At 45.9% G+C, this 25,075-nt stretch overlaps 1 protein-coding gene across 5 annotated transcripts in view; it reads left to right on the top strand.

The window, feature by feature from the left end:
* Positions 1-395: 395 nt before the first annotated feature.
* COBL (cordon-bleu WH2 repeat protein) overlaps positions 396-25,075 on the top strand; it is a 277,939-nt gene continuing 253,259 nt past the window's right edge. For 3 of the 5 annotated variants that reach the window (XR_011437757.1, XM_023639066.2, XM_070264447.1), the window contains exon 1: positions 431-740. Coding sequence is in view for 4 of the 5 variants with exons in the window: in XM_023639066.2 (XP_023494834.2) it covers positions 700-740 (41 nt within the window). In the remaining variant the exon portion in view is untranslated. Of the gene's footprint in view, positions 741-25,075 lie in introns of all 5 variants that reach the window. The other 2 variants (XM_014738943.3, XM_005609148.4) reach the window with 2 other exon arrangements.

Genomic DNA, 25,075 nt, shown 5'->3' with positions numbered 1-25,075 from the left:
TCTCTTGGGTTGCAAGGCAGAGAGCGACACTGGTCACTCCTCATTCTCCAACTTCAGTCCTCCCCCTCGGGTGCGCCCCCCTCGCCCTTGCCCGGCCCTACCGCTGCCAGGTAGTTCCCCCTCCGGTAGCTTTTCCCCGCCGCGGGGGGCCGGCACCTCAGGACCCCTACTTCACCCGGAGAGGGGCGCACTCTCTCCCTGGGGTAGAGGCCCCAGGGAGAAGCCCGGGAGGGGCTCTGCGGCGGACGGGGAGTCGCCCCGGGGTGGCCAGGGGCAGCCGCGCGGAGTCGCCCGGGCCCCAGGTGCCGCCCGACCCCTTCTGGGCCGCGCTACGCGGGCCGGACCCGGCCGGGCCGGGCGCTCAGGAGCCGCGCGCTCAGGAGCCGCGCGGGGCGGGCGGGGGCGGCGCTCCGGTGGGCGCGGCGGAGCCAGCGCGGGCGGGGGCGAGGCGCACCTTGCTCCCGGCGCCCCCGCCCCGCGCCGCGCCAGCCCCTCCCCGCGCGGCCTGCGCCCCCGCCCGCCCCGGACGGTTCCAGCCCCTTCCGTCCTCTCGGCCCCGCGGCTGTCCTCCGCCGGCCCCGCGTGGGAGGACGATGGGTCAGCGCGGAAAAAGTGAATGAGGGCGGCGGCGGCGGCAGCGAGCGCGCGCCTGACTCGGCCTGGCCCGAGCACCGCCCGCGCCCCGCGCCCGCCGGCTCCATGGACTCGCCGCGCGCCTCGGCGGCTAAGCCCCCCACCGGGTAAGCGGGCGGATGGTCGGGCGGCGCGCGGGCCGGGGCTGCTGTCGGCTCCAACGCCCGCGCCCGCATGGCGCGCACTCGGGGCAGGGGCGCGGGCGCCGGGGAGGGCTCGGGGCAGGGGCGCGGGCACCGGCGCGCACTCGGGGCAGAGATGTTCCCTCTTTGGCCCGCGGGCTCGCGCCCTGCCAGGGAAGAGGGTTGTGTATTTTGTGCACCCGGGTCGTTGCCCAGGTAACAGTGTCAGGCCGAGGCCAGAGCACTTTTCGCATGGGTGTTTCTGTGCGCGCGCCCCTTTTTGGGGTACCTGCGAGCAGAGCCCCCACCCAGCTCGGAGTCTTCCTCAGCCACTTCTGAGTATCCCTGGAGGGGTGGGAAGGCGGTGAGAGACTCGGCCTCGGACTCCAGCTCTGTCACTGACTTTCCCCGTGCCCCCAGAGTTCCAGACAAGTCACCCCGCACCGGGGCACGGTACCCCGCCCCACCGTGCACCCTTCCCCGCAAAATGAAGGGGAGGTTCCAGGACCTCGAAGACGCCTGGGTCTCGCGGTCTCGGGAGGGTTGTAGAGGGCACTGCCTGGCAGGTTTTCATGACATCTGCTCCCCGACCCCGGCATTCGTTTTAGGGGTTCCCTCAACAGTGCAGAGGGCGCGGGGAGGGACCAGGCCCGGGGTGGACATCGCAGCATCGCCCCAAGTCAAGGATTCCATCCCTGCCTGCGCGGTTCTGCCTTTGCCCAAACCTTTCCGGTGTCTGTTTTCCATCCCCACACCTTGCATGTAGGGATTACATGTCACATTCACACATTAGTCGCAAAAAGAGTGATTTTGCTAATACAAGAAAAGGAATCCTGCCCTTCAAACCGGAGCTTGAACCTTGCACAACTCAACCAGGCAGCGACGCCGGGGCGCTGCGGGGTCGCGCGCGGTCCTTGCGGCGGCTGGGCCTTTCTGCCTGGCGCTCCGCGGACCTGCGAACTCCCTCGCAGGCCTGGAGCAAATGTGTTATGAGTCTTGCAAATGGAATGAGTGGCTGGGGTGGGCCCTGCACCTGCTTATCGAGTGGGCCCACTTTCCGCTATAGCAACTGGTCTCGAACGACGCAGCTTTCCGGACAACTAATCTCTTCTCTGTGCAGTCGTGTCCCACTGACTCACCCTGCCCTTGTCCCGTAGGCCGCTGTGTTGCCCAAGTCTGCAAAAGGTTCAAACTGGCTTTCAAAAAAACAAAACAGAACAAAAAAACCTCTCCCTTTAATGCCAGGAAAAAGTGAGCCAGGTTGGCAAATCAAATAATCCTGAAACTGAGAAATGTTAAAAAGAACTTTTTTTTTTTTTTGCAGTGCGCTTAGTGGTGGTTATGTAATTCCTTTGAACAAATAAACCCCCCCAAAAGAAAATATATGTGGGCAATCCCTTTTCATGGTAATGGGCATCCCAAAATGACGTAGGGAACCGTGTAACAGAATTACCCTCAAATCTGTCGCTTTCGTAGCCCATTTAATGAGCCTATTTAAGGAGACTGAATCGTTTCGTCACTATCACCTTATAAATAAATATGAAGTAGAGAACATTTAAGAGGCCAGCAAAACTGTATCCAAAAAGTATTTGTAAAATCCTTTAAAGAAATCCGATTATTGAAGCAGTGACTCCCGCGCCTGGGCGCCCTGTGCCTGCAGCCTGGTACTGCAGGAGCAGGAGGCAGGGCCGGCGCTGGCGCTTCACGGTGCCGAGGGGGCTCCGGTGGGCCTTCACGTGTGAGTCCCAGAGGGAAGCTAAGCGTTTTTACTATGGATATGACAAAACATGAAATTGTTATGCCCGATGCATTTGGTTATTTCCCCACACTCACATTCAGAGCGTCTAACTGCTTGTTCGAACATCTTTGTCCAAGAAATGTAGACGTGTTGTTTTTAACTTCTCTTATTCCCAATTATTTTATTATTTGTCATTTGTTTTAGTATCTTTAGTGAAGGGACATTAAGAAAATTTCAATGTGCTTATATTTTCCAGAGAAGAATTACGTGTTTAATAATGAGCTGTTGTACGTTAAAATGAGAGGAAAGGAATAGTCTTGGGTTTTTTGAAAATTTTGTATAATTTAGATATATTGCTTGCCTACCAGAAAGAATAGATATGGATGTGGAATTTCTGGCTTTCGTGCCTTATTGATGGCAATCAGTTTCTGTTGGTTCTTTGCTGAAATTACCATTCTCTCTTCTCTGATCTGCTCCTCTGTTACATGAGGAGGAGGCAGTGCTTGCCACGTGCTCCAGGGGAACTGGATTTCTTTCTGATACTGCAATAGCTGGTTATCAAATCAGACTTTCAGGGAGCCGTCATTTTTCCACATGACAGCAAACAACTGATGTGATGAATTTGTTGTTTTGTTGTTGTTGAAGGAACCCACCACTTGTTCTCTTCTTGTGTAGAGACGGGCTGGCGGGGAACAATGAATTAAGGGGGTTTCAGGTTATAAAATGAGCTCTCCGACATCCCTTGTTGAGGATGACTGAAGGACCACAGAGGCTAGTGAATGGGAATCCACTGATGGTGTGTCTACCAAATTATTAATAGAGTGTTATCACTTATCTTTGTTGAGAACACAAGTGTCCGTTTTTAGTTGGATTGAAATTGTATGCTTTCGTTAGTAATTTCAGTAAAACAGTGACTTATGACTAACTGAGCTCTCTGGGAGAAGTATTCTTTTAGGAAGGAAGACATGTGCAAAAACCAAGTCAGACTTGGTGTGGCTTTTGAGGAATTTTCAAGGTCAGTTGAAGTGCAATAATTGACAGAATATTCTAGAATACAAATAAAGGCAAATTGACTTTTGGTGCAGTTTTAAAATATATTTAAGTCCATTTAAGGTAAACTTTAAATTTATCTGTTTACTTTTAGTTTGTCAGTTTGAATATTTGTGAGACGTGTCCTGGTAGTCCATTGTTATGGAACACAGGGTTAAATTTCCCATTGGACCCTACATGAAAAAGAGATAGAATGTTTGGGGTTTGGCAGGATCCTGGTTAATTTTTTTTTCTATGGAGGAAACACATTTCTGTAGAATAGGCTAGTCTCCAGTGACATGAAATGTCAAAACAGCTGGTGCCTTTGATCAGTGACCACATTCAGGCACTATGCTTGTGTAAAAATCAGTGGACGTTTGCTAATCAATTTCATCAAAATGTGAGCTTCATGTAGACATAGCTGGCATTCATTTCTCTGCATAAATTTGTATTTATTAACCAAGTTATTGGAATGAGAAATATTTTTAAAAAATTATTTGAAGTGGGTAACTTGAGCTACACTAGTCCTGTCAACACTCAACATAATATTAAGTGTAGGAGGCCTGATGTTGACAGTAAACATGGCCCGCCACGATGGCACTTCCTGTTTCCACTCTCATGAGCATACAAATATTAATGAAATATTAATAAGTATATACCATAATAACAAGTTCAAGTTTCTAGGCCTTTTCTTTCTTTTAAAAGTTTTTAAGCTTGTGGCTAAGGTATTAGAGAATGTGTTTAGATTCTTTAAAATGATAGCTTATATAATTGTTTGTTACATTAAACTTTTCCCATTTAATTTGAGCTATATTTTTAAAAGGTGTTACTTCTAAGCTGTTCTTTATGTTGGCAAATCATTTAAGAATGTAAAAGTTAGTTATTCTTAGATGTAAAGTGAGATTTTATACTTTTGTAATTATAATTTTTCTTAATAAATTGGAGGAGTTGGACATTTCCCTGTCACAAAATCAAATAGTCTTAGACTATTTTAAATATTTTACAGTGGTTGTGTAAGGATGATGAAACTAAAGTATGATTAAATTTGGTATAAAGATATGTGTGCAACATGGGGTCTCTCCTGCCTCCAGAAACTGCAGTCTGCAGCCCCTCCTCTGTTCTTCTCTGTAGAACCTTCCCCAGGCCCAGGCCAAGCCGATTATTACTGGGTAGGCTCAGGCAGAGTGACAGCCCCCATATACATGCAGGCCTGGGTTCAGTGCCCTCTTTAATTTGGGACCTGGGAAGTGAAGTCATAATTTGTGTGCACCGAAGAGTGGTTCCATAATCATTAAGAAAACAATGATTGTAGGTTCTGTCTACACACCATAATAAGCAGTTTAGCTTTCTCTGCCTTTTGTGCTTTGTTATTAGATTTATGGTTAAATTTCATTTTGCAGTTGATCAGAACATTTAAATAGTGAGTAGATGTACTTGATATCAAAAGAGTGTTTAGATCCAGGATGTGCAAATTTAAAATATAGGAACACTTAGTTCTGATTTAGACTTGAACTAAGTAAAAACATTTGGTAGAGAGTTGATGTATTTATTATGTGCTATTTCCCTACATCTGTTCATTTTCTCCCCGTCCACATTTAATCATGGCGTCTATGGATTTTATGTGTTGGTTAATTTTAGTTATGCGTTTTCTCAGTTACTTTGTACTATAACAGAACATGGATTTGATATTTTGTGACCCACTGAAAGCTTAAATGTCTTCATCTTTGTACTTTTTCTCTACTTAAAATATTTAATATTGATTTATATTGTTGATATATTGATCATATGCCTTTTTTATTCTTTTATGATTTTCATTTATTTAAGTGAATTTAAATTTTAGCCCCTCCCTCCCTCACAGGTTGTATTTTGCTTTTTCACTTGCACCTTGTCACTCCAGTGTTTAGTGTCCAGGGCCACATGCTGGCTTTCAGCACCTGACTCGATGGCAGCATTATGCTGTATCACTTTTCCTTCATGTTTCCATGAGTCTTTATTTTTCAGTTGTCTCTTCCTGTAGGTATATTGCATTTTTTTCTCATGTGTACTTTATGTGGTTTCATTGCTTTTGACAAAGCTAATGATGGTAATTATTTCAGGACCTAATGGCATTTATTCTAGACTACATTCTGCTGTTTTCTCTGGTGAGACAAAATGATAGTGGGCCTCCAACAATATCTGTGTTTCTTAACGTCTGTCTCAGGGACGGTCCCCATGCTTCTGAGCAATCTGGTGAGCTGTTGCTTGCTGGATCATGTCTCTTACAGGTCAAGTCCAAATAGAATAAATTCTACAGCCAGAACATTTCTATTGAAAAAAGGAAAAAAAGAAAAAGCCTTTCAAGCAACTGTTAAAATGTATTATATTTTGCCACATTTCATTAGACAGATTCCCAGTCCGCAAATGCTTTTGCACAAATGCTTTTGCACAAATGCTTTTGTACATCTAACCCCCATGTCCACCAAACCAAGTAATGCCATTTTTTTCTTTCTTTTTTTTTTTGAGGAAGATTAGCCCTGAGCTAACTGCTGCCAAACCTCCTCTTTTCACTGAGGAAGACTGGCCCTGAGCTAACATCCATGCCCATCTTCCTCCACTTTATATGTGGGCCACCTATCACAGCATGACGTGCACCCGGGATCCGAACGGGCGAACCCCAGGCCGCTGAAGTGGAACGTGCACACTTAACTGCTGCACCACCTGGCTGGCCCCCAAGTAATGCCATTTTAAGAGATGTTGATTGCTTTAGATAAATCATTGAAGTCTTTATCCCTTTTTTAAAAAAAATAATAGAAATGCCCAAAGATGAGCCAGATAAATCAGGAGTCCTGGTTCATCCATCTCCCTCCTTCCTTCTCACACGGTTGTCCAAGAACCCAGATGAGGACCCCTTGTCTTAGGGCTGCTTTCCCCTCCCTCCAGACAGCAGGCTGTCCCGTCTCCATGGACACCCGTGGATGCACTCACATCGCCCTGGGCACAGAGGAGAGGGCAGTGGCTTCCTGGGCCTAGCAGAGTATCTTTCCCTAATCCAGAATGCCTTCTGCTTGGGCCTTAATCCTATCTGACTCTCTCCTATCGACGGCAGGCTTAGTGGAAAGAACACTGGCTCAGGAATAAGAAGACTTGAGTCCAGTGTCAGTTGTGCAAGATTCCTTTTTCCCTTCTGGTCCAAGTCTGCAGGCTGTCCCTGTGTGGCTTCTGCCTGTTTCCCAGCCCAGCACTGTCTGACAAAACTTTCAGTGAGGAAGAAAATGTTCTGTATCTGTGTCTAATACAGAAGCTACTGAGCACTTGAAATGTGGCTACTGCAAGTGAGGAGCAGAATTTTTCACTTTCTTTAATTTTTGTTAATTTGAATGTAAATAGCTTCACATGGCCAGTAGTGTCCAGGTGGACCACGCAGCTCCAGCCTCTCCTATGTCACTATCTGTTTGTCCTTTCTGAACCAGACGGCCCCTGTTTGCTCATACATTCTCCCTTGGCCTCTGGGCTTCTCTTCTTGCACAGAATGGCTCCTGCTCATCTTCTAGCTGCAGCCTCATCGGGGCCTTCAACGCCCCTCGTCTGGGCTCGGAAGGGTGAGCTTGGAAGTCTCTCTCTCCTGCACTGCTGAGTCCCTTGTTGCAAACCCTTGGATGGGATTAGGATTTTCTGTTTACTTGTCTCTGACCTGATAAATTCTGAGCTCCTTGGAGGTAGGGATGTTACTCTTGAGTTTTTGTGGCACAGCATGTGACTCCCAGGGGGAACTCAGTAATGAGCTCTGCTTCCGTTGTGTCGGTGGAGGTATTGGATGAGATGATCTCAAGACTCACACGAGCTCCAAAATCCTATGATTCGAAGTGTTCCCAGAAATTCTAAATCCTTCCTTTGAAAAAATTGACTTTTTTCCTAAACTGCTGCTTAATCTTGTTTCTGCCAGGCTATATGACAACAGACAGATCACTTGTCACTAAAATATTTCAGACTGATATGCTCTGTCTCGGCTTGCCAGTTGTGCAGTCCTGCTCTTTGCAGACCTGGAAGGTGTTAGATATCTTATTTTGAGGAACATAAAGTGACTGTGTTAGACAACCCAAAGTGATAGTGGCTTAAAGAGGAGATAATTTTGTCTCTCTGTTACATAAAAGTCTGCGTCAGTAGTCCAGAGCTGGTTGAGGTGTGCTATGCTCTGAGTGTTTGTGTCCCCCCCACAATTAATATGTTGAAATCCTAACCCCCAAGGTGATGGTATTAGGACGTGGGCCCTTTGGAGGTGGTTGGGTCATGAGGGTGCAGCCCTCATGAGTGGGATTAAGTGCTCTTATAAAAGAGACCCTAGAGAGCTCTGTAGTCCCTTCTGCCACGTGAGGACACAGCAAGCAGTCTGCAAGCAGATGAGGGTCCTCACCCGACCTTGCTGACACCCGACCCTCGCCTCCCAGCCTCCAGAACTGTGAGAAATAAATATCTGTTGTTTCTAAGCCATCCAGTCGGTGTTATTTTGTTATAGCAGCGTGAATGGACTGAGACAAGGTGCCAAATCCGGGGGGACCTGCTTCTTTCTGTCTTGTCGATCTGCCCTGGCCAGTGTGTGGCCTCCATCTGCTCCAGCCTGGCTTGAGGAGGGGGAGACAGATGGGGGACTTACCCTTTACTTTTAGGGTCTGACCCACAAGTTGCACATGTCTTTTCACTCGCATTAATTGACCCCAATCTTTTTTTAATTGTGGTAAAATATACACAACATAACATTTACCATTTTAATCAATTTTAAGTGTACAGTTCAGTGACATATTCACATAAGCATATTCACATTGTTGTACAATCATCACCACTGTCCATCTCCAGAATTCTTTTAATCTTCCCAAACTGAAACTCTGCTCACATTAAACTCCCCATTCCCCCTTCCAGCTAGCCTCTGGCATCCACCCTCCTCCTTTCTGTCTCTATGACTTTGACTCCTCTAGAGACCTCAGATAAGTGGAATCATATAGTATCTGCCTTTTTGTGACTGGCTTAATTCACTTAGCATAATATCCACAAGATTCATGCATGTTGTAGCACGTGTCAGAATTTCCTTCCTTTTTAAGGCTGGATGATGCTCCATATTGTGTGTTTACTACATTTTGTTTATGGATTTACTCCTTGGTGGCCATGTGGGTTGCCTCCACCTTTTGGCTGTCTGAACAATGCTGCTGTGAACATGCGTGTGCAGATATCCGGCCCTGCCTGTGCTGCTTTCGGATATGTTCCCAGAAGTGGGACTGATGGATCATTGGTAGTTATGTGTTTAACTTTTTAAACTCCATACTATTTTCCCCAAAGGCTGTACCATTTTACATTCCCACGCACTGTTCACAAGGGCTCCAGTTTCTCTTCGTTCTTGCCTTTGGCCCAATCTTGATCACTGGGCCATTAAAAGTTTTGGAGGAAGAGGGAACAGGAAGCAGGGCTTCCAGCAGTGTTTGCTGATGTGGTCATACCTCTAACTCTATGGGGTCTGGGAGGAGCTTCGGCATTCGAGGGCAGGCTGGGTAGGTGACCTCGCTCCTCTTCCTTCCTCCAGGATCCTAGAGACCCCTGGTTTCTTCTGAATGGGTTCCCCTGGCAGTTCCTTGGCTTCTGCTGGAAAACACATGCTCAGTTTGCTCTGTGCATCACTCACAGAAACTGGTGCAGGCTCTGTAGTGTGGCAGTGGTTGACTTGATGCAGGGCCGGGTTGGCAGCTGGCGTCTCTGGACGGCAGTCTCCTGGCATCCTGAGCACAGAGAAGGTGGAGATGTCTCTACCCGGCTCCCTTCCAGGAGAGCTCGGATGCACAGGGCTGGCATGGACTGGGTGGCCCTTTTGGTCTGCACCAGATCAGAGCACCAACATTTTTTTTTTTTGTGAGGAAGATTGGCCCTGAGCTAACATCTGTTGCCAACCTTCCTCTTTTCACTTGAGGAGGATTGTTGCTGAGCTAACATCTGTGTCGTCTTCCTCTATTTTGTATGTGGGACACTGCCACAGCATGGCTTGATGGGCAGTGTGTAGGTCTGCACCTGGAATCTGAACCTGCAAACCCTGGGCCACCGAAGTGGAGTGCACAAACTTATCCACTACACCACTGGGCTGGCCCCACCAAAGTTTTTACTTTTTATGATGTCTCTGTTCCTATCATGCATGCCATACCCACTTTTGCTTGTTCAGAATGGGCTACAGCCTGGAAAGGTAGAGAGAAAAGAGAATTTCAGAGCTTGGGCCCTCAGCGTGGCCGCTGTGGGGAAATCAGGGCTTCCATCTCACTGCCGGCCTGGGGAGTTGAGCAGGTTGGAGAGAAAGCTGGCCTGAGATGACAAGAAGTGCCTGCAGGCGTTTGTCACAGCCACAGTCTGTGCTCTGCGTGGCCTTAGGAGTCAGACTAGGGAAGAATAGAAATACTGGATATATCGACTCTACAATTATGTGTAAATAGCTTGAAAAATTACACACTTAGGTAGCAAACCGAAGTTAGGAAACTTGATGGGAAAACAGGCTGTGAGTGTGTGAGAACGTGTGAGTGAAGGGGTGTGTGAGTGAGTGAGTGTGTGTGTGTGTGCATACGTATGTGGCGGGGGAGGGAAGTGAAGTCTGACTTCCGGCACTTGGCAAAGCATCAGATTCTCACATCAGATTCTGGCGGTCTTTTCAGACCCAGTGTTTTGGGAGTTGAATTTAAAAATAGTTTGGGTGGGAGTGATAATACAGCAGGAGCATATACTTTTGTTCATGTGGCTAATTTTTGAAACAAATATAATTTTGTTGGCTGGAGCCCTATTACTTAAGATCAAAATCCAGTAATGTTCAATAAACAAACCATTGGGTTGGAAAGAGACTGATCTACTGTGGCCAGAATCTAGACATTTGCCGCCCAGAAAGTAGCTGCTTGCCTAGCTTCCCCACGTGTCTGCCCACCCGCCCTCTGTCTTGCTGACTATAATTGTCATGTAGAATTGGTTTTGAGTAGAACTGAAAACTTTCTCCCTTCTACTCTGCATCTAAACCCCTTCCTACAGCGTCGTGATTACCAGCGTCCTGACAATGTCACATGCAGGAAGAGTGAAATGTAGACTCTTATGGGAGCCAGCAGGGTCACCCAATTAGGTTTAAAAGGTGTCCACTGGCTCCTGAAGTCTGAGTGTTTCTCCCGCCGTTGCCGCTCTAAACCACTCCCCTCTGTCGCTGCTCACATGATTGGTTTGGTTCTAATGCAGTGATCCAAACTTGAAGGATGTGTCCTGAATGAAGTTAGTGTGTGAATTCTACAACATTCAGGAAAGTTAGGGAAGCTGGTTTGGAACTAGATTAACTTAAATTGAAATAGACTTCAATTTGGAATAGTTCCTTATTTATTATCCATCAATTTTTTTTAATTACTGCAGTGTTTCACACTTTTGGAATGATGAATTTTTGGTTATAAATTTTTCTAAAAGGAGGAAAGAAAAATGTTCTTCACAAGGGCTTGCCTTATTTCAGCGTTTTAGTCATCTATGATAATGATATTTTCCAGCTGTCAGGATTGTCTTTGCCTGCCCTGTGCTGGGAGGCGGACCCCCCCTTGGTCCGCCAAAGTTAGCAGCAGTAACCATTTCTCCAGTTTGGAGATGAGATTGTCACATGACTCTGAAGTCTCGAGTTCAGTGTTCTGCTCCTCATCCTGTGGTCATGCCACCACACGAAATAGAAGCCTGGGACACAGTTTCCAAAGGCATGTTAGCTGAATCCACTCTCTGGCTTCCGCAGGGCGGCAGGTGGTCCTGAATGGCTGTTTCTGAACTGCCTGCGTTTCTCAATGGCGTTTTTCTGAAGAAACAGTCATTGTATCCATGTGGCTTCTTCCTCGTATGGGAGAGTCGTGATGTTACCCATTTGATCTAAAGTGTTAGTGCATTTCTAGATTCCTAATGCATTCTGGATTCCTGAGACTCTTAGGTGCAATTGTACTTTTTGAAAGAGATACGTGGATGTGACAGGCCAGGACCAAGCCCAGCTGTTGTGGAGCACAGTTAATGTGTCTGTGACTTAATATGAAGCATCGAATGCAGCCTTCTTGTCTTCCCCAGCAAGATGTTCTGCCTTGATCGTGGCTTATAAATTAATAAACATTTCAAAGGCTCCCCTTTGTCCTGGATGTTGACTCAGCTTGCTGCATCTTGTGCCCATAGATTTAATGAGAGCACAGAGCTCTGCTTTGCACAATAAATGAGCTTCTTTCCAAGTAGAAACTGCACAGACCCAAACTCACAAACTTGCTAGTTGTTTCTCTTGTGGGTAACTTTGGCCAGACCTTGGGCCCATGAGCCGGGTGACTATGTAACTACTTCCCCCGTGAGGGGGTGGTCTCTTTGGACAGGGGGCTTCAAGGGCTAATGTCCTCCATCTCTGACCCCCCAGCAGGGAGGAGCTGAGAAGAAGGAGAGAGCCCCAGGGTGGCCCTTAGGTTCTGGCATTGCTTGTCCTCATCTGCATAGCTAACACCAAGGAACCTTGAAGGTGGAAAAGACGGCCATAGTCATCAAGTAGAACTTACTAAGTGCCCAGCTGGCACCCGGTTGGGGGCTTTTTAGCATCGTGAAAGTTCCGTGCACACGTGTGCTTAACTTACCGAAGATCTGTGCAAGTGAAGCGTCCCTCAATCTATTTTCTTCTTCTTTTTTAAAAAACTTGTTTTTAGTCACTCTCACAAAAATTCTTTCTCTCTGCTGATGATGTTTTACTTAACCTGGGTGGAATCCTCTCCTCCTGTCAGTTATAACTGATGGTTACAAATGACCCAGCAAAGTTGGAAGAAAGTAGCTTTTGTCTCGTTAGTTGGTGGTCTGTGCAAAGCCTGGCTCTTTAGACAGGGATCTGAATGGCAACCCCAGAGGAAAATTGTATGTTTGAAATGTTTTCTTGCTGTTTACTTCTTGTTTTCTGAGTTTAAAATTATACAGTATGCTTATGTCACGGTTAGGCTTTAACTGAGGAGGTTAACGAGAAGTAATGGATGACTCGTTTTGAAACTGGGCTGGCTGTAATAATATACTCCTGTGCATGCTAGGGGTACACACTTCACTTTCATAACATTTTTACTTAGATTGGTGGTGGTTTTTATGATGCTAAAGTTTTGTTGGCATTAAAACGTGTTTTTGCTTATTTTATACATGCAAAAGTGACATATCATTGGGAAAAAAAGATTTTCCACCAGGTTTCACTTGTGTCCCTTTGTCTCTTGTCCGAGTGAAGTAGAGACCACCGCTTGCTTGGCATGAGGGGCCCGGCACTGGAGGCCTGGGGTGTTTTGCATGAGGGACACGAGCAGTTTGCAGCCATCTGGTCACTTCTATGGTGAGGGCATCGATATAAAGAACACTGGGTGGGAAGACAAGGCCTTCAAGTCCCTCTCTGCCGCTTGAAGCTGTGTGACCTCCTCATCCCTCAGTCCCCTCAGGATTAAGATGGAGATGCTTCTGACAGCCTGTGACTGGAGTGTGGTCTCCTGACTGTTGGACCAGTGATGGGTTTTAGAGGAGGACTTCGCCCTGAACCTTGGCTGTGCCAGCTTCACTGCATGATATTCTCTACCCATTAAAGAGAATATAAAGTAAATGTCTGAGTTCAGTGTTGGATGCAGTGTGCGATCTGTCACATATGTTCTGTCAGCCGCTCTGCAGACTACTCACAGCAAAATAATATCATAATTTCTTTAAAACATATATTTGGAGATTAGATAAAATACTGAGCAAGTCTGAAGATCCACTGGAAAAGTGTCAGAAAGGGAATGCCGCTCCAAACAGAACAGCTCAGGGCACATTTACACATCCCTCGTTGAGCTGGGTCGGTAGACAACCTAAATTTTGCTAAGTCTGTGTTTGTCACACATCAGATCTAAGAGGTTATTCAATCCTCCACCCCAAGTACATTCATTTGATAGAAATAAGGACTCAGTATCTGTTGCTTTGACAAACTTCCTCTTAAAATGACTGCATTTTTTGCTGAAGGAAAAAGTGATAATTGAGAGGCTGAACCTGCCTGGCCCTGCTGCTCCTTCAGCCCTGGAGGGGTGGGCTACTGCCCCCACCTCCCACCTCTGTGTCCTCACTGTGTACACCAAAGTACATGCGCACAGGGACCTTGTTAGTTTTGGATGATGGACTTTGCAGTCCACGATTGACCACGTCTCATTTCTCCAGATTTTATAAAAGGGCATAAACCACTTCTACATCTCTGTTCTCTGCAAGTGAATGTAAGAGCATAAACCTGAAATTATGGCCTGTTGTGTTAACTTTGTAATGAGGCTTGGGAAAACATCAATTTATTACTGTATTTTAAAACATTCTAATTTGTAAAGTATAAGTTTTTATTGCAGTGATGGAAACAATAGCTTATTCTAAGAATACGGTCTGTGAGTGGTGTATCGTTGTCGTAGTTGCAGCATTACATTGGGAAAATTGAGCCAATGATTTAGCACATGCCAGAAAATGAGTCACCAAGATTGCCTGGTGGGGTGGCTGGGTGGCTAAGATATCTGCAACGCTCTCTGATAACCACGCTTTCTGCCCTGTATCATATCTTCTTTTAAAACAGTAGCAGTGGTTCATGGTCAGGGAGTGACAGTGAACTCAGGTTGAGTTCCTATACCTTGAAAGCACTATTATCACCAGAATTGTGACTCTTCAGAAAAAAAGAATGCTCTTCTTCTCACTTTACTTTAGCAGTAGAGCGTCATTTCTTATCAAAGTTAACTGCTGGAAATGATGGCATTGTTGCTTTATTTATGCGGCTCCCCCACATTCATTATGCTGGGGGGTGAGGCCAGATCTTGGGCACTTGTTAGCCAGGCAGACAGTCCACAATTATTTCGTAAGCACCTTCTAGCACAGGGATAAGAATTCAGAGAGGGAACCAAGTGAAGCCAAGACATTGGAGATCAGTTAAAACCAACCAAAAGGAAGGGCTTCTGGCCCTGACTGTGGAGCAGTGGCATCTCTCTGAAGCTAGGAGATGAGGAAAAGCTGGTCAGATCTTGAGAAGGGGTCGAAAATTGGATAAACTGTGTCTAGGTGGAGAGGCAGTGAGCACCACAGCGGGGAACTGTCAGGAATGGAAGTGTGAGGACAGAGGGAAGCCCAAGGCCCGTTCCCACCCCTGTGGACTGACTGACAAGCCGAACAGGCCTTCAGTGGGCTGAAGAGGGAGACTGAGGAATGCACATGTTTAGACACCTGAATCGGAGGCTTGGGACCCCACTGCCGGCATCTGGAGGGCCAGCCTGGGCATTTGGATTTTATCTTGAAAAACTAGGGGATCAGTCAGAGGTTTATGAGCAAAAGAGCACCATCCTCATGGGTAAAGTTTGGTCTCAGGAGATTGCACTGAGGCCAGGATATGAGAGAAGCCAGAGAGGAAAGGAGAGAGTCCTGGAACCAGCTGGAACAGTCAGTGTGGCAGTAGCCTGGGCCCAAGGAGCATGGCTTAACCTTGCCTCCAGCAGTGTAAGTGGAAAGGGAGGGACGGTGTTGGAGATACCAGGTGCCTGACCCTGGGAGTCGAATCAGGAGGAGGCCAGGCTCCAAACCTGGAAAACTGGGAGAGGTCAGTGTCCTTAACAGATGGGACGGTGGGAGGTGGGTGGAAGGGAGTGGGGAGTTTGGAAGAAAATCATTTACTTATTCATTGCATCAAGTGTTAATATTGAATGTGAAGAGTCAAACAGAACTCTGTCCCCCAGATGCTTAAACCCAGTAGAGGGGAGTGGACGATGAGCATGATTGGCAAGCAAGGCCAGGGAGGCTCAGAGGAGGGGGGAAGGGCTCCGGGTCAGGGCAGGAGAGGAGGAGAGAGCCTCATGGAGAGGAAAGAGCAAGGGACAGTGCTGTGAGGAGAACAGCACGTGAGGATACGGGTGGTGTGGGCTGGATCTCCTGTCACGTGCCCACTGCCCACGGAGCACCACCAACCAGTGTTGCTGGGTGTTTACCAGGCACTGTTTAAAAAGCTTGTGTGTGTCACCTCATTTAATCCTTACCACGGCCCAGGAAGCGGGTGCTATTATTTCTCCCATTTTTAAATGAGGATCCTGGGACACAAAGAGGTTAAACAGCACCCAGATCTGAACGCAGAGTCACGTGGCCCAGCACAGCTCTTAACCCTGTTATGTACTCATCAAATATTTGTGGAAAAGTCACTTCGGGCCCTGAAGAAAGTTCTAGGTCTAAGAGTAAGAAGCGGGGAGGGGCTGGGGAGGGTTTTCTAGGACATGTGAGCAGCTGGAGCAGAGTCAGGTCCTTCAGAGAACGTAGGCATCATGGGAGGAAAGTGAGCATTCGCTAGGGGTTCGGGTGGAGCTCGGGGTCCTCTATGGGTTGGGCTCCTGGTTTATTACTTGAGTTCATTTCCAGTGCTTACCATGAGAAGGCGATTACCTATTTTATCCATGACAGTGAGCCTCAGCCAGCATTTCCACATAGCACAATTGGCAGTAACAGGACGTGGGGACTCAGGCCGAGGCCTGCCAAATGCATACTGTCTCACTCACTGTGGGACATGCTCAGTACCAAGTGTTGGGGGACCCTGGCCAGGCGCAATAGCCCTCAATGCTTTAATAACAGCAATTTTGAGTCTGAAATCTAAAGCATCTATTAACACATAATAGTTAAGTAAGAAAGAAGCAAAGCCAGTGACTAGGTTTTGAGGGTCAGAGATGGAGGGCCTGTGTTTGCAGCAGCTCTGGAGGCCAGTGCTGCTCAAAGTGTGGCCCATGGACCTGTCTGCAATGAGATAAGTAAGTAGTTGAGAGCGGGCATCTGGAAGCATTTACAGAAGTTTAATGCTGTGATGTCCAGTGAAATCCGTGACAGTCAGAGAAGTGGCCTGATTGAACGGTGTGTAGACAGCTTTGGTCTTGTGGAACTGGTGTGGAAGCACCTGTGGACTGAGTACCCTCTGTGCATTATGTCATTTGTCCCCCTCAGTAGACGTGTACCTAGGTACCATTATTGTCACCATTTTGGGGATGAGGATGTGGAATCCCTGAGAGGTTGACCAACTTGCTCAGGGCTATAGACCCTACGCCTGCAGCCAGGAAGCAATGTGAAGGCCCCTCCTTGTGCACCATTTCAATTGTTAATAAGTTCTATCATTCTCTGAGCAAGACTACCAGCCTCCTGCTGTCCCCACCCCACTTGTCACCCCATCAGAGCTGTACCTCCTTAGGATGCTCCAGCTGGGTCCGAGAAGTTCCAGGCAGGCTGCTGGTCAGTCCCCACTGGAACCTGGCCCATGTGCTGGGGTGATTAATCTTGCAGCTTGTTTGAAACCTGTGACTTTAGAAAGAGAGAGAAACAGGATAAGATAAGCAAAATATGGATTTCTGTAGTCTCCATTGATTTATCTTCTTTTCTGTTCCACGGCAGTCTTGAAGCTGGGGATTTGCAAAAAGTTCTTTGGAATACAATACTTTCTTACCAGCCAACTCTGCACCTCCCAGGCAGCCAGGCAGTGGGATATGGCTGCAGGGGGCATTTGCCAGCAGCCTCACTAAAGCCCACAGTGTTTTCATAATGCCCAGTGTCCTGAGAGGGGTGCCTGTGTGCATGTGCAGATGCGTGTATATGGGCCGTGGAGGCTCTCTCTGCTCATCTTTGGCGAGGGTGTGCTGTGAAGCCTGTCTGGCCTCAGAGCAGGGAAGGAAGGCACTGGGGGCCTGCCAGCAACACCTACTCCTTGGCTTTTCTGGCCTAGACCATTGCAACTTAGGGAGCAAGGTTCAAGTGGTGCTTCCTTTACTCCACAAGTGCATGTTGTGGAAGGAGAGTCTGGCCAGAGAGTGTTACAGGTAGCGGGGAGGAGAGAAGAGCTGAGATGTGGGAAAGGAGTTACCACTGAATGAGTGCTGTCCTGGGGCAAGTGGATTTGTTCCCAGAGCCTGTGTCTCTTCTGTACTCAACTCAAGCAAGGCTGCTCAAGGCTAGCTAACAATTTTAAATATACAAGATCTTGCCTGCTGTGGAGAGGTGGTCCATCAGTGTTGGGGGTAGCAGTCATTACTATCATCTAGTGAATTAGGCTAAGACTGCAGTATGTGAGATGATAGGGTCTATTTGACAGTAATTTACATGTATGGCTCGTTTTGCAGCTTTCAAAGTACCTACATCTACATTTTGTGAGCCTGCAGGGTGGGCATTTCTTTCCCTACTTTCCAGATGGAGAATGGTCCCATGCATTAATTAAGAGTGATTAAGTGGCCTGCCTTGCTTGTGTTGCTCAAGCCCATGTGTGTAGGTGGTCAGAGCTCAGTAATGATGCAGGAGAGCTGCATAATTACCCTCAAGTATCAGGCAGCCTCAAAAAGCATGACCTGATCACAAAGCTGACCAGGTTGAAGACTGTAGGTGTAGTAATTATCCATTTCTACATGACAAATTACCCCAAAACTTAGCAGCTTCATGTTGGATGGCTTTACTGGATGGTTCTGACTCAGGCTCTCTCATGAGGTTGCAGTCATGCTTACAAAGTGGCTGGAAGATGGCTCACTCATTTTTGCTAACTTTTGGCAGGATGCCTCAGTTCTTGCCCTGTGGACCTCTCCACATACCTGTTTGAGTGTCCTCACAGCATGGCATCTGGCTTCCTGGTGAGCAAGGGATTCAAGAGGGAATAGAAGGAGGAAGTTGCAGTGCCCTTTCTGACCAAGCCTCAGAAGTCACACACTGTCACTTATATCAGGTTGCATTTATTAGAAGCAAGTCACCAAGTCCAGTCCACACTCAGGAGGAGGGGAATGAGGCTTCTCCTTTTGATGGGAATAGTGTAAAGCATGTGTGCCCATTTTGGAAACTACCAGAGGGCCATCTGAGCTTGACTGCCTTTTTTCCAGAGCACTTAGTTAAACCATTAGTGAAGGCACATGAAAAGCCTACATTGAGGGGCCTTTGAAGAGGAGATTTTTTGTGTGTGTGAGGAAGAGTGGCCCCGAGCTAACATCTGTTGCCAATCTTCCTCTTTTTGCTTGAGGAAGACTGTTGCTGAGCTAACATCTGTGGCAATCTTCCTCTATTTTGTATGTGGGATGCTGCCACAGCATGGCTTGATGAACGCTGTGTAGGTCTGTGCGCAGGATCCAAACCTACGAACACTGGGCCATTGAAGCAGAGGGTGTGAACTTAACCACTATGCCACAGGGCCAGCCCCTGACGAGGAGATTTTATAACCAAATTCCACTGGAGGTGGCGCTGGTACAAACTTTTCTGATGGTGGGCTTGAAATGTGCCAAGGCTGCATGTGGCAGTTTTCTTTATACAAGTATGTGTTGTTGTTTATATAAAGATTCTTAAAATGATGAAAACTTAGTCTGTCATTGAAAAAAAAACCACAACAGATCTCAATTACCAAAAAGTGACCACGTCTCTTTGCAATAGTTCCAGCCTCTTGCCCTGGTGTAATTCCTAATAGCGCCCATTTCACTCACAAAATTGTCCTGTTTGGACTGTAAATGTTGTGATTGCTCAGCCTAGATACTGCCTCAGCAAACAGGAGGGGCCTCGTTCCGTCCTCATGGCTGTTAACCAGGAGTGTGCGTCAGAATCACCTGGGGGCTTTTGTGTTTTTTATATGTTATTGTTTGTAACTCTCCAATTAATATATTTACATCAAAATTCTTACTGCATAACACAGATATCTGGGTTCTTTGTCATGAACTTGTACAAGAACTAAGGTACATTTACAGTACTTTGGGGAAAAAAATTTCAGTTCTAGGATTAGTCATCCCTTTAAATCAACTACATGTGACCTTATTGTTATAGGATGGGGGTTAACAGACTGAGAATGTCAGATTTTCCTCTTTTTTTTAAATTGAGATATAATTGACATATGATGTATTCATTTTAGGTGCACAACATAGTGATTTGATGTATGAATATATTGTGAAATGGTAACCAGAATAAGTTTGGTTAACATCCAACACCACACATATTTACAAAATTTTTTATTTGTGTTTTGTTTTTTGTTTTGAGGAAGATTAGCCCTGAGCTAACATCCGCTGCCAATCCTCCTCTTTTTGCTGAGGAAGACTGGCCCTAAGCTAACATTCATGCCCATCTTCCTCTACTTTATATGTGGGATGCCTGCCACAGCATGGCTTGCCAAGCGAACCCGGGGCCGCTGAAGTGGAACATGTGAACTTAACTGCTGCAACACCGGGCCGGCCCCACAAAATTTTTTTTTCTTTTGATGAAAACTTTTAATATAGTTTAAAATCAAAAAGTGTGATGTCTCCAGCCTTGTTCTTCTTTCTCGAGATTGCTTTGGCTATTTGGGTTCTTCTGTGAGTCCATACAAATTTTAGGATTGTTTGTTCTATTTCTGTGAAAAATGCCATTGGAATTTTAATAGGAATTTCGTTAAATCTGTTGATTGCTTTGGGTAGTATGGACAATTTAACAATATTAATTCTTTCACTCCGTGAGCACTGCTTTCCATTTACTTGTGTCTTCTTCCTGGGGGATTTTTGAATAAACACAGTCTCAGCTTCTCCCTGGGACGTTCTGATACATCCAGGTGGGGTGAGACTCAGTGGGAGTGGTTTGAGTGAGCTCCCAGGTGATTCAGATGCCCAATCCCTGCTAAAGATTATCCATTCATCCACCCATCAAGGCCTTAAATGAATGTATGAATATAGATATTGTTCCAGCTCTCCAGGAGGCCAGTCTTGGACTGCTCTTTAGTCTGAAAGAACTGTCTACCTAAGGCACAATTGTTCTGTTACAAAAACTTCCTCCTCAGAGACCTCTCCGTGTACATTTTAATGCACTTCACAAGATTTAACCAAGTTGCTTTGGAAAAAGATAGTCAAGCCCAGCTTGCAAGCAAGCACTCCTGCTATCCTTAGCACCTAGCTGAGAGTAATCAGCAACATCGAAATGGGTTTAAAGCCTTCTCAGGCATCCACCTTGAAACAAAACTGTTCTCTGAAAGACGTTGCAGGTCACTTATCTCGTTGTTCCCCTGCAGAAGTATTTGTCTGAAAAGTAAATTGTTGATCAAAAGAGCCATGAAATACTTAACTTGTATAAAAGGATGCTTTGGTAAAAAAACAAAAACAAAAACAAAGAAAGAAAATAAAGCCAAGCTTAATTTTTTATTTTTGATTGCCCTCATTTAATCATACATCTTCCAACATCTTAGAACAAACTGAATTAAAATCACATATGTATGATCATCTCTGTGATAAGTTTTTGTCACATTTCTTTCCATATTGTAGTATTTAAAAATGAAATGACCCATTTTTACTGATGTAAGACCGTTTTAAAATTTATTCATTTTAATTGGCTCACGATTTTTAAGTAATTAATTAATTTAATTAATTAATTTAAAGCATTAACTAAAATGCATCCATGTGCTGGCATTTTGGGTGTGGATCATTTGTTCCTGACCTGATGGAGCCCACAATATAGAAGCCATTACGGCAGGTTAAGGCGAACGCTGTAACACGGATGTGTACAAAGTGCTAAAGGAACACCCAGAGAAGGAGGGGCAGCTAGTCCTGCTTGTAGGGTGGGGCTGAGATAAGTCAGGTTTATTTTTATGAAAGGACTTCTCAGAAAATGGTTCTGCTGAAGCAGTTCTTAAATATAACACTCCTTCCAGAGGCTCGCGGCAGCCCCAGAGGAGCTGTAAATACCGCACCAAGATTAGCTCACATAAATAGACACTTAGAGGTTTATTCAATGGGGATTTTTTTTTCTAATGCTTAAAAAGGAGAGGAAAGAGGTGTGGATAAGTGCAGACATCTGTGAGACTGTCAGGATCCGGCATTTTCAAAAAGGTTAACAAGAAAGTTGAGGAGATTCAGTTGTACCGCCAGTTCTCTGGCTTTGCTGGCAGTTATTGGACACACCATCTGTGTGGACCTGCAGAAAGTCAGCAATATGTCACAGCTAAGGAGGAGTGTGGTCTGATGGACCCTGGGAGCGTGTCATATGCTGCCTACCTTGTCACAGGATGTCACGTTTGCTTTGCTGGGTGGGTCCCGACCTTGCCAAGAAGTCCCTGTCGATGATGGTGTGACAGGACAGGCCTGCGTCACTGACTGCATGTGAGGCCGGCCACTCACAGGATTAATTCCTTGCTTCCATTTAATTGGGCACTATGTTTTTAAGAAAGAAGCAATTTTGATAACTTTGACTGAACAGGTGATACATATGAAACCACGATTATATATAGATTGAATGCACAGACCATGTGGAAGGACAATGTTCTCTCTATAGGGGACACAGAAGTATGCATATATTCCTGTACTAGTAATATCAAGTATAGGAAAATATTTAACCTTTATTCAGACAAAGTTAGGACTAAAGTAGTTCTTGACTGATGAAGAACTTGACGTTACTATAGACGGAGGAACTGTAGTTGATATGACGGGAACGCTGTGCGTAACCTCAGGCCTTTAGCACAGAATGGGGTAAGCGTTCTTGTAGCCAGAGGTTCTGTTGGTTCTCAGTTATGAATTATTTCACTCATGCTGTTCTTCTTAGTATTTTGAAGATTAGTTTCTTTTTAAGGAATTTATTCTTTTTCCTCTGTGTGATTGAGAAGCTGTACTGAATTTTGTAACTACTAATTGAGGTATATTTATGTACAAAAACTGCACATGGTTAAAGCATAGGGCTTGATGGATTTCAACATATGCTTACGTCTTGAAACCATCACCACAATCAAGGCACAGGGTTTTTCTCTCACTTTCAAAAGTTTTCTTGTGCCTCTTGGCAGCCCATCTCTCCCTCCATCTGTACCTGGGCAACCACTGATCCCCTTTCTGTCACTATAGGTTAGTTTGTATTTTCTAGAATCTTCTATGAGTGGAAATGTATAGTACATACTCTTTTTTGTCTAGTTCTTTCACTCAGCATTATGATTTTGATATTCATTTCTATTATGGTGTCTCTATAGTTCATTCCTTTTTGACAGGAGTGTTCCACTTATTAATTTACGACAATTTCTGTCTATTCATTCTCCCGTTGATGGACATTTGGGTTGTTTCTGGGTTTTGGCTGTTACAAATGACGCTGCTACAGACAGTCTCATTTATAGTCTTTGTACGGGCATACACTCCCTTTCTCTTGGGTGAATGCCTAGGAGTGGAATGGCTGAGGCACATCGCAGGTGTATGTTTAACATTTAAGAAACAGCCTAGCTATTTCTGTGTGGCTGTACTGTTTTACATTTCACCAGCAGTGAAGGAGAATTACAGTTACTGGGTCAGTCTTTAATTTTTACCATTCTAGTGTGTGCAAAGTTCATCAAATTTTAAGTGTAAATTTCTTTTACTAAGGACATCGAATATGTTTGGCAGCTTACTTCTTCACTTCAGTAATTGTCTTAACTCAGGGGAATATGGAATCAGTCCAGCCAGGGATGGCAGCCTTCACTGAGAGGTGCCTTGTACGTTGAGCAAGTATGTGCCCAGGCCTGGGGTATGTGGGTGTCCCTGTGGTGTCCAGATCCTCTTTACTCGGGGCTTGCAGGGAGTGCAAATAGTTGGCCTTGAGCAGGCCACAGGACACTGGGAGTTTGGCCCAGTAATACTTGCTTAGTTTCTGATTCAACCTTGTTTTCTTTTTTTGCATTATCATCATTCAATTTTAAATAGTACTCATCCTAAAAAATAGAAAAAGACAACTTAGGAATAGATCACTTTCCTGGGGACTTCCCTAAATTCAGTAATAAACAGCCATTGATTTGAAAATTCAGTTAATTCCACTCAGTGGATTACTTCAAATGACAGAAACAGAATATTTTTCCTTTTAAAAAATATGGTGGAAATTTTCAAACATACAAAAAGTAGAGAACACTAACTTTTTTTTGGCTTCATTATTTTATGTCCATATGCTGTCCTTTCATTTGTGAATCCTTCCACATGCACGGCTAACTAACAAGGCTTACCTTCTCCTGGCCGTCGTCGATCGCATTGTCCTGCCCAACAAAAGCAACAAAACTCCTTAATAGCATTTAATTCCCTCTCTCTCTTAAACTTCCCAGATTGTCTTCAGGGTAACTTTGTACAGTTGCAAAAGTGACTTTTGAGCTGAAACTACTGTCTAGGACACGGTAAGACAAAGAATTTGGTCTCAGTCATTTTCTTTCTAGCTCATCTCCCATTGGTTCTTGACACTACCAGAGTCTCCTCAGTTCCTTCCTGTCTCTTCTTGTCACTCCCACTCCCTCTTTGCTTGCCAGGGTCTCAGCCTCGCTCATGTTTTGTCTCTGGGTGCCTCAGCCTGTCATTCCCGGGTGTGTGCTGTGCACCCACATGTGCAAGTGTTTGATGGTGTATCCCATCCTGAGCCCTCTGCTGATGGCGGCTGGTGGGCAGCTGCTGTGCCCTGTAGGAGGGATGAGAGGGCAGGGTCATGATCCTGGGCAGTGCAGTGTGGTAATGCCAGGACAGAGACCAGCCCAGAGTGACAGGCCAGCACAAGCTCCAGGAAAGGCGTCTGCAGGAAGAGGGGGCACGGAGCTTGGACGGAAGGTCAGGGTGTCCAAATGGACAGAGGAGTGTGCATGACAGCCTAACGGGAGCCATCTTTGGGAAAGTGTAATTTACTATTTAGTATTATCATTTTACAACTTAATCTGCCCTAAGCTTAAAGACAGGGAGGAGGCTGAGGTTGTGTGGGAAGGAGTAGGAGGGATGGCAGGGCGTCCAGGGCTGTGATGGGTTACATAGGAGTTTTAGAAAAAATGACTCAATATCCTCTGCACCTTCGTCTCTGTATCTGTGTTATTTGGAGGTACACTAACTTCTGGGTTAAGATAAGATTGGGAAGGCCAAGCACAGAAGGTTCCATGACGCAGACACATTTTTCTCCAGCCTGAGTTTCTACATCTCAGGTTTCAGGTAAGCTCAGTTGGGAAGGAGCCCGGTGGTCCCCTGGCTTGGCTGTCTGCTTTACCTGTTGCTTAAGAACTTGAGTTCCCCAACAATTAACAATTGGATTTCAAAGTAAGATAAATGAGATGTGCTGGTGGCCCTTGGTGTCCTCTAGTAACTATAGCACATAATCGATACAACAGGCATGGAGACTGGCCCATTTTCTTGTGTCTCTGTGATAGTGTGTACGCATTTGACTGTGTTTGCTCAAGTACAACTGTCAACCTTGCACAAGTGGTGCCTCTCCTATTCAACTTGAACATGTGGGCAATCTGAGTTACCACTGCTCACATGGACATTTCCCTTCCCAACACTTCCTGTGGTAGCTCCGTCTGTCTTCCTGCCTGTATGCAGGAAGGTTAATAAAAACAGGAGCAGAAAACCAGGCCAGGGAACAGCAGAGGGGGGAGAGATGTTAGCCATCTAAGCAAGTCCACGTGCAGTGATGCGGCATCAGCTTTGTCTTTGTGTTTCTGACAAGCTGGGCAGAAAGAGGAACACTGGTTTCCATAGTTCTCGTCGTTGAAAGTAGGACAAGTTCCAGTTCCTCAGAGAAGGCGTCATTTTTCCTGGCACTAAGAGGTAATTAATTACTCGCAGTGGTTTGTTCTGGTCACTGCTGCCCACCTACCTTCCAT

The sequence above is a fragment of the Equus caballus genome, chromosome 4 (assembly GCF_041296265.1).
Source record: "Equus caballus isolate H_3958 breed thoroughbred chromosome 4, TB-T2T, whole genome shotgun sequence".
NCBI lineage: Eukaryota > Metazoa > Chordata > Mammalia > Perissodactyla > Equidae > Equus > Equus caballus.
This window is presented reverse-complemented; position numbering and strand designations above follow the sequence as displayed.